The 13,048-nt window shown below is 43.0% G+C and overlaps 1 protein-coding gene across 2 annotated transcripts in view; it reads right to left on the bottom strand.

Annotated features, from left to right (window-relative positions):
* The window catches only part of LOC139277569 (microtubule-associated protein RP/EB family member 1-like), a 53,885-nt gene that overhangs the window by 17,872 nt on the left and 22,965 nt on the right, over positions 1-13,048 (bottom strand). For both annotated transcript variants that reach the window (XM_070896206.1, XM_070896205.1), the window contains exons 2-4: positions 8,438-8,570; positions 2,267-2,412; positions 838-1,045 (exon numbers count right to left, since the gene is read on the bottom strand). In XM_070896206.1, the coding sequence (XP_070752307.1) occupies positions 838-1,045; positions 2,267-2,412; positions 8,438-8,558 (475 nt within the window). In that variant the 5' untranslated portion in view covers positions 8,559-8,570. The remainder of the gene's footprint in view (positions 1-837; positions 1,046-2,266; positions 2,413-8,437; positions 8,571-13,048) is intronic.

Here is a 13,048-nt window from a genome sequence, read left to right as displayed (position 1 = left end):
TCAGCACCATCTAGATAGCATGGTTATGCCTAAACAGTGAATCATCAAGGGTGAAAACCTGCACCCATAACATTATGGCAAAGCACACAACAGAACAAGCTTGCTGTGCTTAGAGACTGCTCCATTTCAAAACCTTCAAGAAACTTTTTTTTTTAAATGGAGAAGGAAATGTTTTTACAAGTTGGGAGTGGGTAAGCAAACTGTTTCTAGATAAAGTATTTCCCATCTCTATTTTACAAAAAGACAACCAATATTAATATTGTTTTTATAACATTTTCAAGCTAGAGTGAAGTGCAATATAGTTCCATCAAGGTACTCAACATGCTCCTGTAGCAGCTTCACTGATTTCAATTGGAGTCAGCATTTAACAGCCTCAGAGCCAATCTGCAGCTACTTAATCCTTTTAAAAAGGCCAAATATATAGCAGTACCGAGCTGGTGACAATTCTTGGTGATAGTGTTATTAAAAGAAACCATAAAAGTAGATCACGTGTGTGGAAAGCTATCAGAACCTACCATACTGTGGAACAGAAATATTACAAGGAAACCATCTTAAATATACAATCCCAGTCTACTGGCTGCAAGGAGAGACAGCTTACATTTTTTTAAATAAATATAAAGTGCACACCCAGGCACAGTAAAAATATAAAAATAAATGCACATCCTAATTACCTCTAAAGCTTCATTATAATAACTAGTCACTGCTTATGGTACTTTTGTCAACCAAAAACAAACACTTTCATACCTAGAATTTTGAATAGATACAGACAAAATACATTTCCACAGTGGTTTCATTAAAGTACTGAATAAAGGAAGTTAACTAAATAAAATGCAATACCTGTGCTTCCTGTACTGAGTGGTTTCTTGGGTTTATTGAAAACCTGGTCACCATGATTGGGCGGTGGACCTGCATCCTGACCTTGCCGGGCTAGTATGGGATCATAGTCTTTACCATCGTAGTTTGCATCAAAGAATTTCTTGAACCACTGAACAAACTCAAAATTGTCTTGAAATTTCCCTTTTACTAGTTTATCAACAGGGATAATCTTAAAAAAAAGAAGAAAGAAAATTAAGACAAATTTTTTCTCCACTTTTAACTTTTTGCTAATTTTGTTTTTAGGCAGAACGAGATCAAAGGATCTGTACAGGACTAGAAGGTAATTCACTAATTGGTAGCATTTGAAGTAAAGAAAAACAGAATTTAGTAGATATTAGGAGGGGTGACTAAAAGCAATGGGTCTCAAGGAGGAGGGAGATGGAAAAGCAGTGGGCTTTAGGGAAGTTAATTCCAGAGCACAGGGCCCAGGTGGCTAAAAGCACAAATGCCAATGATGCAATTAAAGGATGTAAAATGGGCCCAAGCCAGTGAACCAGAGAATTCTGAGGGGGGATTGTAGGACTTGAATAAATTAGAGATAGAGGCATGGGATGTATTCAAAAAGGATCAGAATTTTAAACTGGAGGATTGGGAGCCAATGTAGGTCAGCAAGGACAGAAGTGATGGCTAAGCAGGACTTGGTGCAGGATAGGATACTTGCAGCAGAGTTTTGGATGTACTAAGTTTACAGAGCATGAAGAATAAGAAGCCATGCAGGAGAACATTGGAATAGTTGGGTCTGAAGATGACAACAGCAAGGATGAGAATTTCAGCAGGAGATGGGCTGTGGTAGATTGGGAGGCAGGCAAAGTTAGAAATTGAAGTAGGCAGTCAATATGATTGTGAGAAAGCTCAGCTCAGTCAAATAGTATTCGGAGGTTGCAAACAGTTTGATTAAGCTAGAGACAATGGCCAGGCTGGCGGAAGAAATCAATGGCAAAGGTACAGAGTTTGTGGCAGGGCTAAATATGGTGGTTTTGGTTTTCCCAATTATTAACTGGAAGAAATTGTAGTTCATCCACGACTGGATATCAGACAAGCAGTCTGACAGTACAGAGGCAGTGGAAGGGTTGAGAGGTGTGGGAGAGAGGTAGAGCTGGGTTTTGAGAAACAAGTAGACAGAATTTTTTTTAAAATTGCACTTGTATGCTGTATTGCAGTTTTTAAAAAAAAGCTTAACAAAAATACAACTCATTTTTTGAAATACTAATTTTCATGCATGTCTGTTGAAGGACATTTATGAAGCTTTGATAAATGATGACAAGAAAACAAATACTGAACGTGTTCTTGTGCATCCGGCAGAACAGAAATCATGGAAATAAATTGGGCCACTTAATGATGGCAATATTTCAATAACTGCGGTACAAGCAATTTATAATCTTTAACTTACCTTGTCAACACCCATTCTCTTGAAGGCTGCTTGTAAAAGTTTGAAATTGTGAATATATTCATGTTCCAGTTTGGCTTGGAATTTCACCTTCTTCAGTCCAACACAACCAGGGAAAAGCATGTCCATAAACTGACAATATGCTGCACCTTTAAAATAGAAATTTATTTTACAGTTAAGGTTACAGTACATTCCTTGGTTGCCCCAGTGTTAGATTATGTCACAGCTATGATCATACTCTTTGAAAAACATTTAACTTCCACATGCAATTACAATTTGGTCAGCTACTTGGGCAATAAGAGCCAGTTACCTGAAATCACAAGTAAAGGATGAAAATTCCTCCGAGCTAAACATTTTGATTAGGTAAACACCATCCGTCAGCTGTACAGTGTTCTGAAGTACACTTTGTATTTTTATTTAGAGGAGCCAGAGAATGAACGAGGTCAAAGTGAGGTCACTTTTCTCCCCTTCCCCATCGATTAATTGGATTACAAAATTCTAATTGCTGTGGCGGTTTTATTTTTTTAAAACCCGACAACTACAAGTTACATGTAATGTTGAACATGAATCCTACTTCCCATACAAAAGGTCATGACTGACCAACCTTGAAACACCTCGGCAACAATAAAACTACATCTTGCATGATCAGGATTCAAATTCTTATGCTCATTACATCTTTTGATGGCCAAAATATTTCTTCAGCTACGAGCCTATCTCCTGTGGCTTTGCTTACACATAGCCAAGAGCTAAATTTTGATATTAACCGTTAACCTGGATTACCCCTTTAAGCCCACATGGGACAGTGTCTATACAGCTGCTTGCAGCTACTTGTAAATTGCTTTTTTTTTCATTAAAAATATAAGCTTCTCTTTTATAGTTATTAGGGATCAATAAAGAGAGTGTCATTAGGAAACTTAACACTCTTTTTGTTTCCTCCCCCCCCCCCCCCCCGCCAAGCAGTATTTATTAGTGTAAATGTAGGAATCAGATTCAGTGGAAAAATGTTGAATCTTTAAAAACCTGGGTAAATTCAGAGAAAATTAGCAAAAACTAGTTTTCATTTTGAACATCACAAATTCAAGAAAACAAGCAAGGGACTTTTTAAAAAAAGGTAGTCAAGCTAAATGATAGCTGTATAAATATAAATAATTTTGGGTTAACAGGGTGGGGAGAAGAGAAAAGGAGGAGGAGCGGGAAGGAGACCACCAGACTCGTAACCTAGGAATCTGGTTCCCAACACTCCAAACCAGTGGAGTCAAGTGAGCCCAGATCTCATGGGTCATACTCTGCAGATCCTACACTTCTCCTATCCTATTACAGCCAGTTTGCAGAATCCCCTTCAATGTTTCCAGACCCTGGGATTCTCCTCTGACACACACTTCTCCTCAATACTGCCAGATTCTCATAGATACACCAAGAAGCCCCTCCCAGGTCAGTATCTAATGTCATTATGCCACCTCTCATCTCTCCTCTCTCGTATACTCTGGACTCCAAAATCCCTACGCCAACATTTCATTTACTCTACAATCTTCCTACTCTCGTGCCGCCATCCCAGACTGGACTCCCTTTTAGACAAGCCTGCAGCTTCCCTCTGTGCCTCTCTTGGCATTCTCTGAAGGGACCATCGTGACACTCATCGCTGTCTCCTCACAAGCAGTAACCTCAACTGTCCCATCCTACTCTCTAACTTACCTTACCACCCAGCTTGCCCAGGGAGGGCTAACCTGGCAAATCTCCTCCCCATCCAACACATCCCTCCAAGCAATGACCATGTGTATGCTGGCAGTAGATCAGCTATCAAGGATCCTCTCAAAATCACCTTGCAGAATGTCCGTTCACTTGCAAACAAGGCCCTTGCCATCCATGACCTTATCGTGGATGACTACATCAACATCATGGCACTAATCGGAAACTTGGCTGAGGGATAATGACTCAATAGCTTTAATCGAAGCCTCCCCTCCCGGCTATACCTTCCACCACTTGCCCCGCCCAGACCGCCGTGGTGATGGTACAGCTCTCATCACCAAATCATACCTTGGTCTGTCCCTGTACTCCTCCGGCTCTTTCTCATCTTTTGAACATTTCACTTTATTCCACTCCTCTCACCTCAGTCAAAATTCTCGTTCTCTACCGCCCACCCAAGTATGATAACATTTTTTATCACAGATATATCCTCACTGCTTTCCTCCCTCAGCCTATGCAGCGAGCGTCTTCTCATCCTCGGTGACTTCAACCTCCATCTCAATTCATCATGCTCTCTCTCGTCAGAGTTCATTACCCTCCTGTCCTTCCTCAATCTCTCCCTCCGTGAAAATTCCTCAACCCATATTCACGGCCACCCCCGTGAGCTTGCAATCTCTCGTGACCTTGCTATTCCAACCATGTCAATTAAAGATAAAGCCATCTCTGACCATTTTCTTATATCGCTCTCGACCCACATACCCCATCCCCAATCCAAACCTACTTCCTTCTGCATCCAAACTCTCTTACAACTGCACTTATCAACTCAAAACTGTTCAACCGTTGTCCCTCTTTTAACAATGACATTTCTGCAGCCACCGATCTGCTCAACCACAAGTAAAAATGGCGTAGACTTGAACAAATGTGGTGGACAACTGGTTTCACCATTTACCACCAGATCTGGCGCGAACACACAAAACATTATCAGTTCCTACTCTGGTCTACAAAAACTGCTCACTATTCCAGGATCATTCCGGAATGCAAAAATAACCCCCGACTACTATTCTCTACTGCTAACCGTCTCCTTAAATCCCTCTCTCCTGTCTCCACCATACTCACCTCCAACAACAAATGGACATTGCCTCAAAGGTTGAGACCATCCGATCAGCTGCCTCTGCGAGTTCCCTTCCTTCACCTAGCCACAGGGCAAACGTCATCTGAGGCTCCCACTTGCCCTAGCCCTAAATTCACATCTTTCTCTAGTTTCTCTTTGCTCTCCCCTCTTGATGTCACCAAGCTCACCTTGTCCATGAGACTCACTTCCTGCTCCCTTGATCCTATTCCCACTAAACTGCTGACCACCCAAACTTCCTTTTTTGGCTCCCATGTTAAACAACATTGTTAACGGTTCTCTCTCCTCAGGTACTGTTCCCCTCTCCTTCATATCTGCTGTCATCACCCCTCTCCTCAAAAATACAACCCTTGACCCCACTTTGCTTGCTAGCTATTGCCCCATCTCCAACCTCCCTTTCCTGTCCAAAGTACTTGAACTTGTTTTCGCCTCCCAAATCCATGACCATCTTTCCATGAATTCAATGTTCGAATCGCTTGAATCTGGTTTTCGCCCCTGCCACAATACCGAAACGGCTATCAAAGTCACAAATGACATCCCGAGAGTGACAAAGGTTAACACAGTTGACCACCCCATCCTCCTTCAATGCCTCTCCACCATCATCCAGCTAGGTGGGACTGCACTCGCCTGGTTCCCACTCCCACATCGTTACCTCTGGTGTCCTCCAAGGATCTGTCCTTGGCCCCCTCTTATTTCTCATCTATGTGCTGCCCCTTGGCGATATCATCCGAAAACACAGTCAGTTTCCACATGTACGCTGACAACATCCAGCTCTACCTCCCTACCACTTCTCTTGACGCATGCTTGGTATCTAAATTGTCAGATTGGCACAATTGTAAATTGGCTCAAGATAAAAGTTCACAGAGTTGGGGGTAATATATTACCATGGATAAAGGATTGACTAACTAACAGAAAACAGAGTCAAGATAAATGGCTCATTCTCTGGTTGGCAACCAGTAACTAGTGGGGTGCCGCAGGGATCAGTGCTGGGACCCCAACTATTTACAACCTATGTTAATGATTTGGAGGAAGGGACTGAGTGTAACGTAGCCAAGTTTGCTGATGATACAAAGATGGGAGGAAAAGCAATGTGTGAGGAGGACACAAAAAATCTGCAAAAGGATATAGACAGGCTACGTGAGTGCGCAAAAATTTGGCAGATGGAGTATAATGTCGGAAAGTGTGAGGTCATGCACTTTGGCAGAAAAAAATTAAAGAGCAAGTTATTATTTAAATGGAGAAAGATTGCAAAGTGCTGCAGTACAGTGGGACCTGGGGGGTACTTGTGCAAGAAACACAGAAGGATAGCATGCAGGTACAGCAAGTGATCAGGAAGGCCAATGGAATCTTGGCCTTTATTGCAAAGGGGATGGAGTATAAAAGCAGGGAAGTCTTGCTACAGCTATACAGGGTATTGGTGAGGCCACACCTGGAATACTGTGTGCAGTTTTGGTTTCCATATTTACGAAAGGATATACTTGCTTTGGAGGCAGTTCAGAGGTTCACTAGGTTGATTCCGGAGATGAGGGGGTTGACCTATGAGGAAAGGTTGAGCCTCTACTCATTGGAATTCAGAAGGACGAGAGGTGATCTTATCGAAACGTATAAGATTATGAGGGGGCTTGACGGGGTGGATGCAGAGAGGATGTTTCCACTGATGGGGGAGACTAGAACCGGAGGGCATAATCTTAGAATAAGGGGCCACCCATTTAAAACTGATGAGGAGAAATGTCTTCTCTCAGAGGCTTGTGAATCTGTGGAATTCGCTGCCTCAGAGAGCTGTGGAAGCTGGGACATTGAATAAATTTAAGATAGAAATAGACAGTTTCTTAACTGATAAGGGGATAAGGGGTTATGGGGAGCAGGCAGGGAAGTGGACCGGAGTCCATGATCGGATCAGCCATGATCGTATTAAATGGCGGAGCAGGCTCGAGGGGCCGTATGGCCTACTCCTGCTTCTTATGTTCTTGTATTGAAGAGCAGGGGAAGTCAACCGACTGTCCTGGTCAATATTCATCCTTTAACCATCATCAGTAAAAAGATTATCTCGCCATTATCACATGGCCTTTTTTGGGGCGTTGCTGTGCGTACATTGGGTGCCGGGTTTCCTACATTACAACAGGGACAACACTCAAACTTAAGTGGCTGTAAAGGGCTTTAGGACATCCCGAGGTCGTGAAAGACCGCATATAAATGGAAGTCTTTTTTTCCCCTCTTTTATTTTATGTCCTAAATATGCGGAATGTGGATTTTAACACATGCCATGGGGCCAGAAGGCACAAGAGCTCCGCACAGAACCAACGCTACCTTAAATTTCTACATTGCAGAAAATCTGGAACTCACAAGGGAGAGAGAGAGGGAAAGGAAAGGGAAAGGAGAAGAAGGAAAGTGGAAATAGATGAAAATAAAGAACAAACTTGCATTTACATAGCACCTTTCATGAACTCAGGTCATCCCAAAGAGGCTTACAGCCACTTAAGTACTAGTGCAGTCACTGCTATTGAACTATGACAGGAGTCCCTGGCCAAAGACCACCCTAAGTGGATGAAGAGCATCCGGGAGGGCGCTGAGCACGTCGAGTCTCATCGCCGAGAGCATGCAGAAAACAAGCGCAGGCAGCGGAAGAAGCGTGCGGCAAACCAGATTCCCCACCCACCCTTTCCTTCAACCATTGTCTGTCCCACTTGCAACAGAGACTGTAATTCCCGTATTGGACTGCTCAGTCACCTGAGAACTCACTTTTGAGGTGGAAGCAAGTCATTCTCGATTTCGAGGGACTGCCTATGATGATGAGTGCAGTCACTGCTATAATGTAGGGAAATGTAGCAGCCAATCTGCACACAGAAAGGTCCCTAAAACAGTTAAAGGAATGACCAGATCATCTGTTTTAGGTGTTGGTTGATGGATGTACATTGGCCAGAATACGGAGAACTTCCGTGATCTTGAATAGTGCTATGGGTTCTTTAAGGCCACCTGAGGGGACAGATCGGGCCTCAATTCAACAGCTCATTCAAAAGACTGCAATCTTTCTCAGTGATACACCGAAATGTCAGCCTTGATTATGTGCTTAAATCTCTGGAGTCGGGCTTGAATCCATTACCTACTGACCCAGATGAGAGTGCCACTGAGCTAAGGCTGACATGATGTGGGGTGGTGGGGTGGGGGGGATTTAAAAATAAAGCAAGTAATTTATTTTGGGAGCAGGGGGAAAACAGGAAAAAGATCAATATAATTGCAGAGGACAAGACATTTGTTGGTGAATACTTTCCTCTTACCCATACCCAAAACTTGGATCCTTTTATGACCTAAGACATCTACAAAATAATAGACCCACTATTCCATTACAATCATATCGTAGTTACCTGAGCACAGCTGTTCAATTTTTGTGTAGTTCAATTGAAGAGAATCGTTAATCCATGCCAACATATCATGCCGACTTAGGTTGTCACTGGTCACAGATGTAGAATAAACGTTCACTGCCATCTTTTTTTAAACCTGGAAAAGCAAGTTTTAAATTGAATTTTTAAACTACATACAGGAAAACTATGACAAAGAATTCCATTATGCAAAAGGTGTTGTGTACATCAATATTGTAGACTAAAGAGTCAAATGTCACCCTTCTGTACAGAAGTCAAATTTGAACACTGTACATTTTAATATCTACCTCAAGCTTATCATAGAAATTTACAGCAGGGAAGGAGGCCATTTCGGCCCATCGTGTCTGCTTGCCATTTGAAATTACCAATCTTTTTTCCTTTAAAGTGGCAACACAAAACAAAATCAAAGGCTATTGCAACTTCCCGTTATAACCTACGCGTTTTATTGTAAATGTCTTTAGATTACAAAATTCTTTACTTTCATAAATATTTGGGTACAAAAGTTGTACCAGCTGGAGGACCGATTGAGAAGTCTAGCTTTCTTTTATACTTTAGTTCAATTGCAAGCGAACAACCTGGTACAAATCTAACTTTCAGCCTCAACAAGTGGTGTGAACATGAATGCACAAAATGACATTACTGTGCCTGGCCCAAAAGGAGATGCTAGTGTAGTCACGTTAAACTGCAATTTTATCTGGTCTATTGTGTGCTCTTAACAGATTCATTCCAAACGAGAAGAGATTTGTCCCAGAGGAACAAATTGGCAGCTCTCAGTTATTTTCATAGAATCATGCAGCACAGAAGATGGCCATTCTTTGAATAGGCTATCCAATTAGTCCCACGCCCCTGCTCTTTCCCCATAGCCCTGAAAATTTTTCCATTTCAAGTATATATCCAATTTCCTTTGGAATGTTACGACTGAATCGGCTTCCACCACTCTCAGGCAATGCATTCCAGATCATAACTCACTGCGTAAAACAAAAACAAAATCTCCTCAGCCCTCTTCTTTTGCAAATTACCCTAAATCTGTGTCTTCTGGTTACTTGTAAGTGGAAACAGTTTCTCTTTATTAATTCTATCAAAACCATAATTTTGAACACCTCCATTAGGAACATAGCAACATGACTAGGCCATTCAACCCTTGAGCCTTCTGTCTTTCAATGAGGTCATGGCTAATCTGCATCTCAACTCCATCCACCCACCTTGGCTCCATATCCATTTAGACTTTTGTCCGGCAAAATTCTATCTACTTCAGATTTAAAATGATTACTTGAGCAAGCATCTACTGCTTTTTGTGGAAGAGAGTGCCACATTTCTACCACCCTTTGTGTGAAGTGTTTCCTAACTTCTCTCCTGAATGGCCTGGCTTGGAGTTTAGGTTATGTTCTCTTGTCCTAAACTCTCTCATCAGTTTATCTTTGTCTACCCGATCAATTTCTCTCAAGATCCTAAATATCACCCCTCAACCTTCTAGGTTCTTGGGAATAAAAGCCTAGTTTAGGTAATCTCGCCTCATAATCTAACACTTGGAGCCCTGCTAACAGTCTGAAGAAGCTTCCAAGGCCAATATATCCTTTCTAAAAAAGGTGCGGTGCCCAGAACTGTACACAGTACTCCAGATGTGGTCTAACCAAGGCTTTATACAATGGTAGCAAAACTTCCACCCCATTAAATTCTAGTCTTCTATTATAAAGGCCAACATTCCATTTGCCTTTTTGATTTTTTTTTTGGTACTGAATTACTACATTTTAGTGATTTGCTTACTATGTTTTAGTGACTTGCTTACATGGACCCCTAAATCTCTTAGGACCTCCACTGTTCCTAGCTTTTCACCATTTAAATAATACTCGGATTTATTTTTGATCCAAAATGGATGCCCTCACACTTGCGTGCGCTCAAATCCATCTGCACAGTTTCACCCGCTCACTTAATTGATCAATGTTTCTTTGTCATTTTATACTCCTGTCTACACTATACCAATCTTTGGGTCATCAGCAAACTTGGATACAAGGCTCTCCCCTTAACCCACTATGCGCCAAGGAGAACAACCCGAGCTTCTCTAGTCTCTCCACACAACTGAAGTCCTTCATACCTGGTATCATTCTAGTAAATCTCCTTTGCACCCTCTCTAAGGCCTTGACACCCTTATATTCCTAAAGTGTGCTGCCCAGAATTGGACACAATACTCCAGCCAAGGCCGAAGCAGCAATCTGTGTTACAATTATGTCATTTAAAAAGGTTGAGCATCATTTCCTTGCTTTTCCTCTACTCAAAGTCCCATATGCTTTTTGTAACAGCCTGATCAAGGCTATTTAATGCAACTTCAGTTGGGAGGTTTGCATTTGACATTGGGAGTCCCAACTACAATGCATTAAAATAATTGAAGATCCACCAGAATAATGCAGTGAAATGTCCAATTTATCTACTGTAGCAACATAGTTACAGACGGAGGAGGATCACAGGCTTGAGATTGCATACACAAATAAAGCGTGAACAATGACTCAGCTAACGATCAGGATCAAGCAAGCGAAGGTGCATGGAAACCATGTGACCTAACAAATGTACTGCATGACCAGAAGGTTTTGAAGAATGAAAGCTCAACAAAGCAAATAACCTCCATTTCTTCAATACACATCAGCAACAACTTGCATTTATATAGCACCTTAAATGTAACAAAACGTCCCAAGACACTTCACAGGAGCGTTATCAGACAAAATTGACATTGAGCCACAAAGAGAAATGGAGGTACTTTCCAAAACACGAAGCCCATAAAATTCAAAACAGGAGAATCCAATAAATAAAAAAAATGTAACGCTATATAGGACTAGGTTCTATGCGCGCCAAGAGCTGCATGTGGCCCATGGGCGACATTTAAGACACATTGGGGTCAAGTTTCGGTCCGAGTTGCTCCTATTTTTTTGGAGCAACTAGTTTAGAATGGAGTATCTTAGAAATTGCAATTCTCGGCCTTTAGTTTGCTCCAGTTCTAGCGTAGGTTACAAATCAGGCGTAGGGAATGAGGGGTGGAGGGGGGGGGGGGGAAAAGAGGGATTAACAAACACTAAACACTTCACTTTTATTATTGATGATGGCTCTTTATTTGTAAATGATAAATAAACCAATAAATCAATCCAATTAAAAAATGTTAAAAAATGATTTCTACTCACCTACTGCAGCACCAGAAGAGGGGAAGAGATGATGGGGCTGGGGGCAAGAGAAGGCGGCGGGGGGGGGTTGGGGGAAAAGAGAGAAGAAGATATGGGGGGGGGGGGGGGAAGGGAAAAGAGAGGGAGGGAGAAGATGATGGGGGGGGAAAAGAGAAAGAAAGAGATGATGATGCCGGGCTGCTGCCGACGCCACCGACTCTTCAGGCGGGGCCCGCATGCAATAGTGCCAAGCTGCCGACAATTCTTCGGGCGGGGCCCGCCCCAGCTAGATGCAGGGCGGGTGGGCCCCGCCAACGATAAGGAAGTCGGGTCCCGCCGAGGACTTCGGGCGGGGCCCACACACTGCCGACGCCGACTCTTCGGGCGGGGCCCACCCCCAGTGAGGCGCCGGGTGGGCGGGCAGGCCCCGCTGAGGTAAGATACGCAGGCCACTCAGCCGGGGATAGGGGCGACGTCCATTTGGCCTGGGATAGCGCAGCTGTCGGCACTGTTTTCGGCACAGGGCTGTAGCTCCGCCCCCAGCAGCTCCTGCTGCGCCGCACCAAGGTGGAATTGGGCCTATGGCTATTGGAGAATCGTAAGGTAAGTATTCGGCGCATTTTTTGTTCTATAAATTACGCGGGCCTCTCCGATGTGTGCCGTTCTAGTGGGCAGCCGAAACTTCACCCCATTGTTTTAAGTATACTTCATATATCAACAGTTATGGGATGCTTTCAAGCGGTCAGCTCTGTTCAATAGGTAGCACTCAATTCTGAGTTAGCAAGTTTATGGATGCAAACTGCATCCCCACACTCACACTCCAAAACTTGAGCATATAAAAAACAGACCAGCCCTCCAATGCAGTACTGAAGGAGGCTAGATTGTCAGAGGCCTTCCCTCTCCTATCTACCTGTTCAGATGGATCATGCAGACATCAAAGATCTCAAAAAGGTCATTTGTTGTTTGTGAAATACAAGACACTTTATGAGTACAATGCGCCCGCCGCCTCAAACAAAAATATATATATATATATTTTTTTTTTTTTAAAAAGCGTGGACTGCCTATGTAACAAGTCAACTCAAGCAAGGAAAGCTGCAGCAAAGCAATTTTTCTAGGGGCACAGAATGAAGTTTTAGGGCCATTTGACACAAAGGCCTGACTTTAACAAGGGGCTGAGGGTCAGAATTGGTGCAAGCGAATCCCGAAGCAATGAAGATGTCGAGGCTTGGTCAATTTTAACAGCCGGGCCTCATTTCCATAAATTTCATCAGACTCCTGCCCAAACCCAGCCACATCCAATTCCACTACCTGGCCGGTGGGTGGGAGCAGGGTTTAGGATGACAGGAGGCCGCCAGTGGGGATCCACTGGAACAATCAACAGCAGTCAGATTAAATGGTGGGGGAGGCCCAAAATAACACTCCTGGCCCATAAGGAAACCGAAATAAATTT

The sequence above is a fragment of the Pristiophorus japonicus genome, chromosome 12 (assembly GCF_044704955.1).
Source record: "Pristiophorus japonicus isolate sPriJap1 chromosome 12, sPriJap1.hap1, whole genome shotgun sequence".
NCBI lineage: Eukaryota > Metazoa > Chordata > Chondrichthyes > Pristiophoridae > Pristiophorus > Pristiophorus japonicus.
The sequence above is the reverse complement of the archived record's forward strand: the minus strand, read 5'-3'. Positions and strand labels throughout refer to the sequence as shown.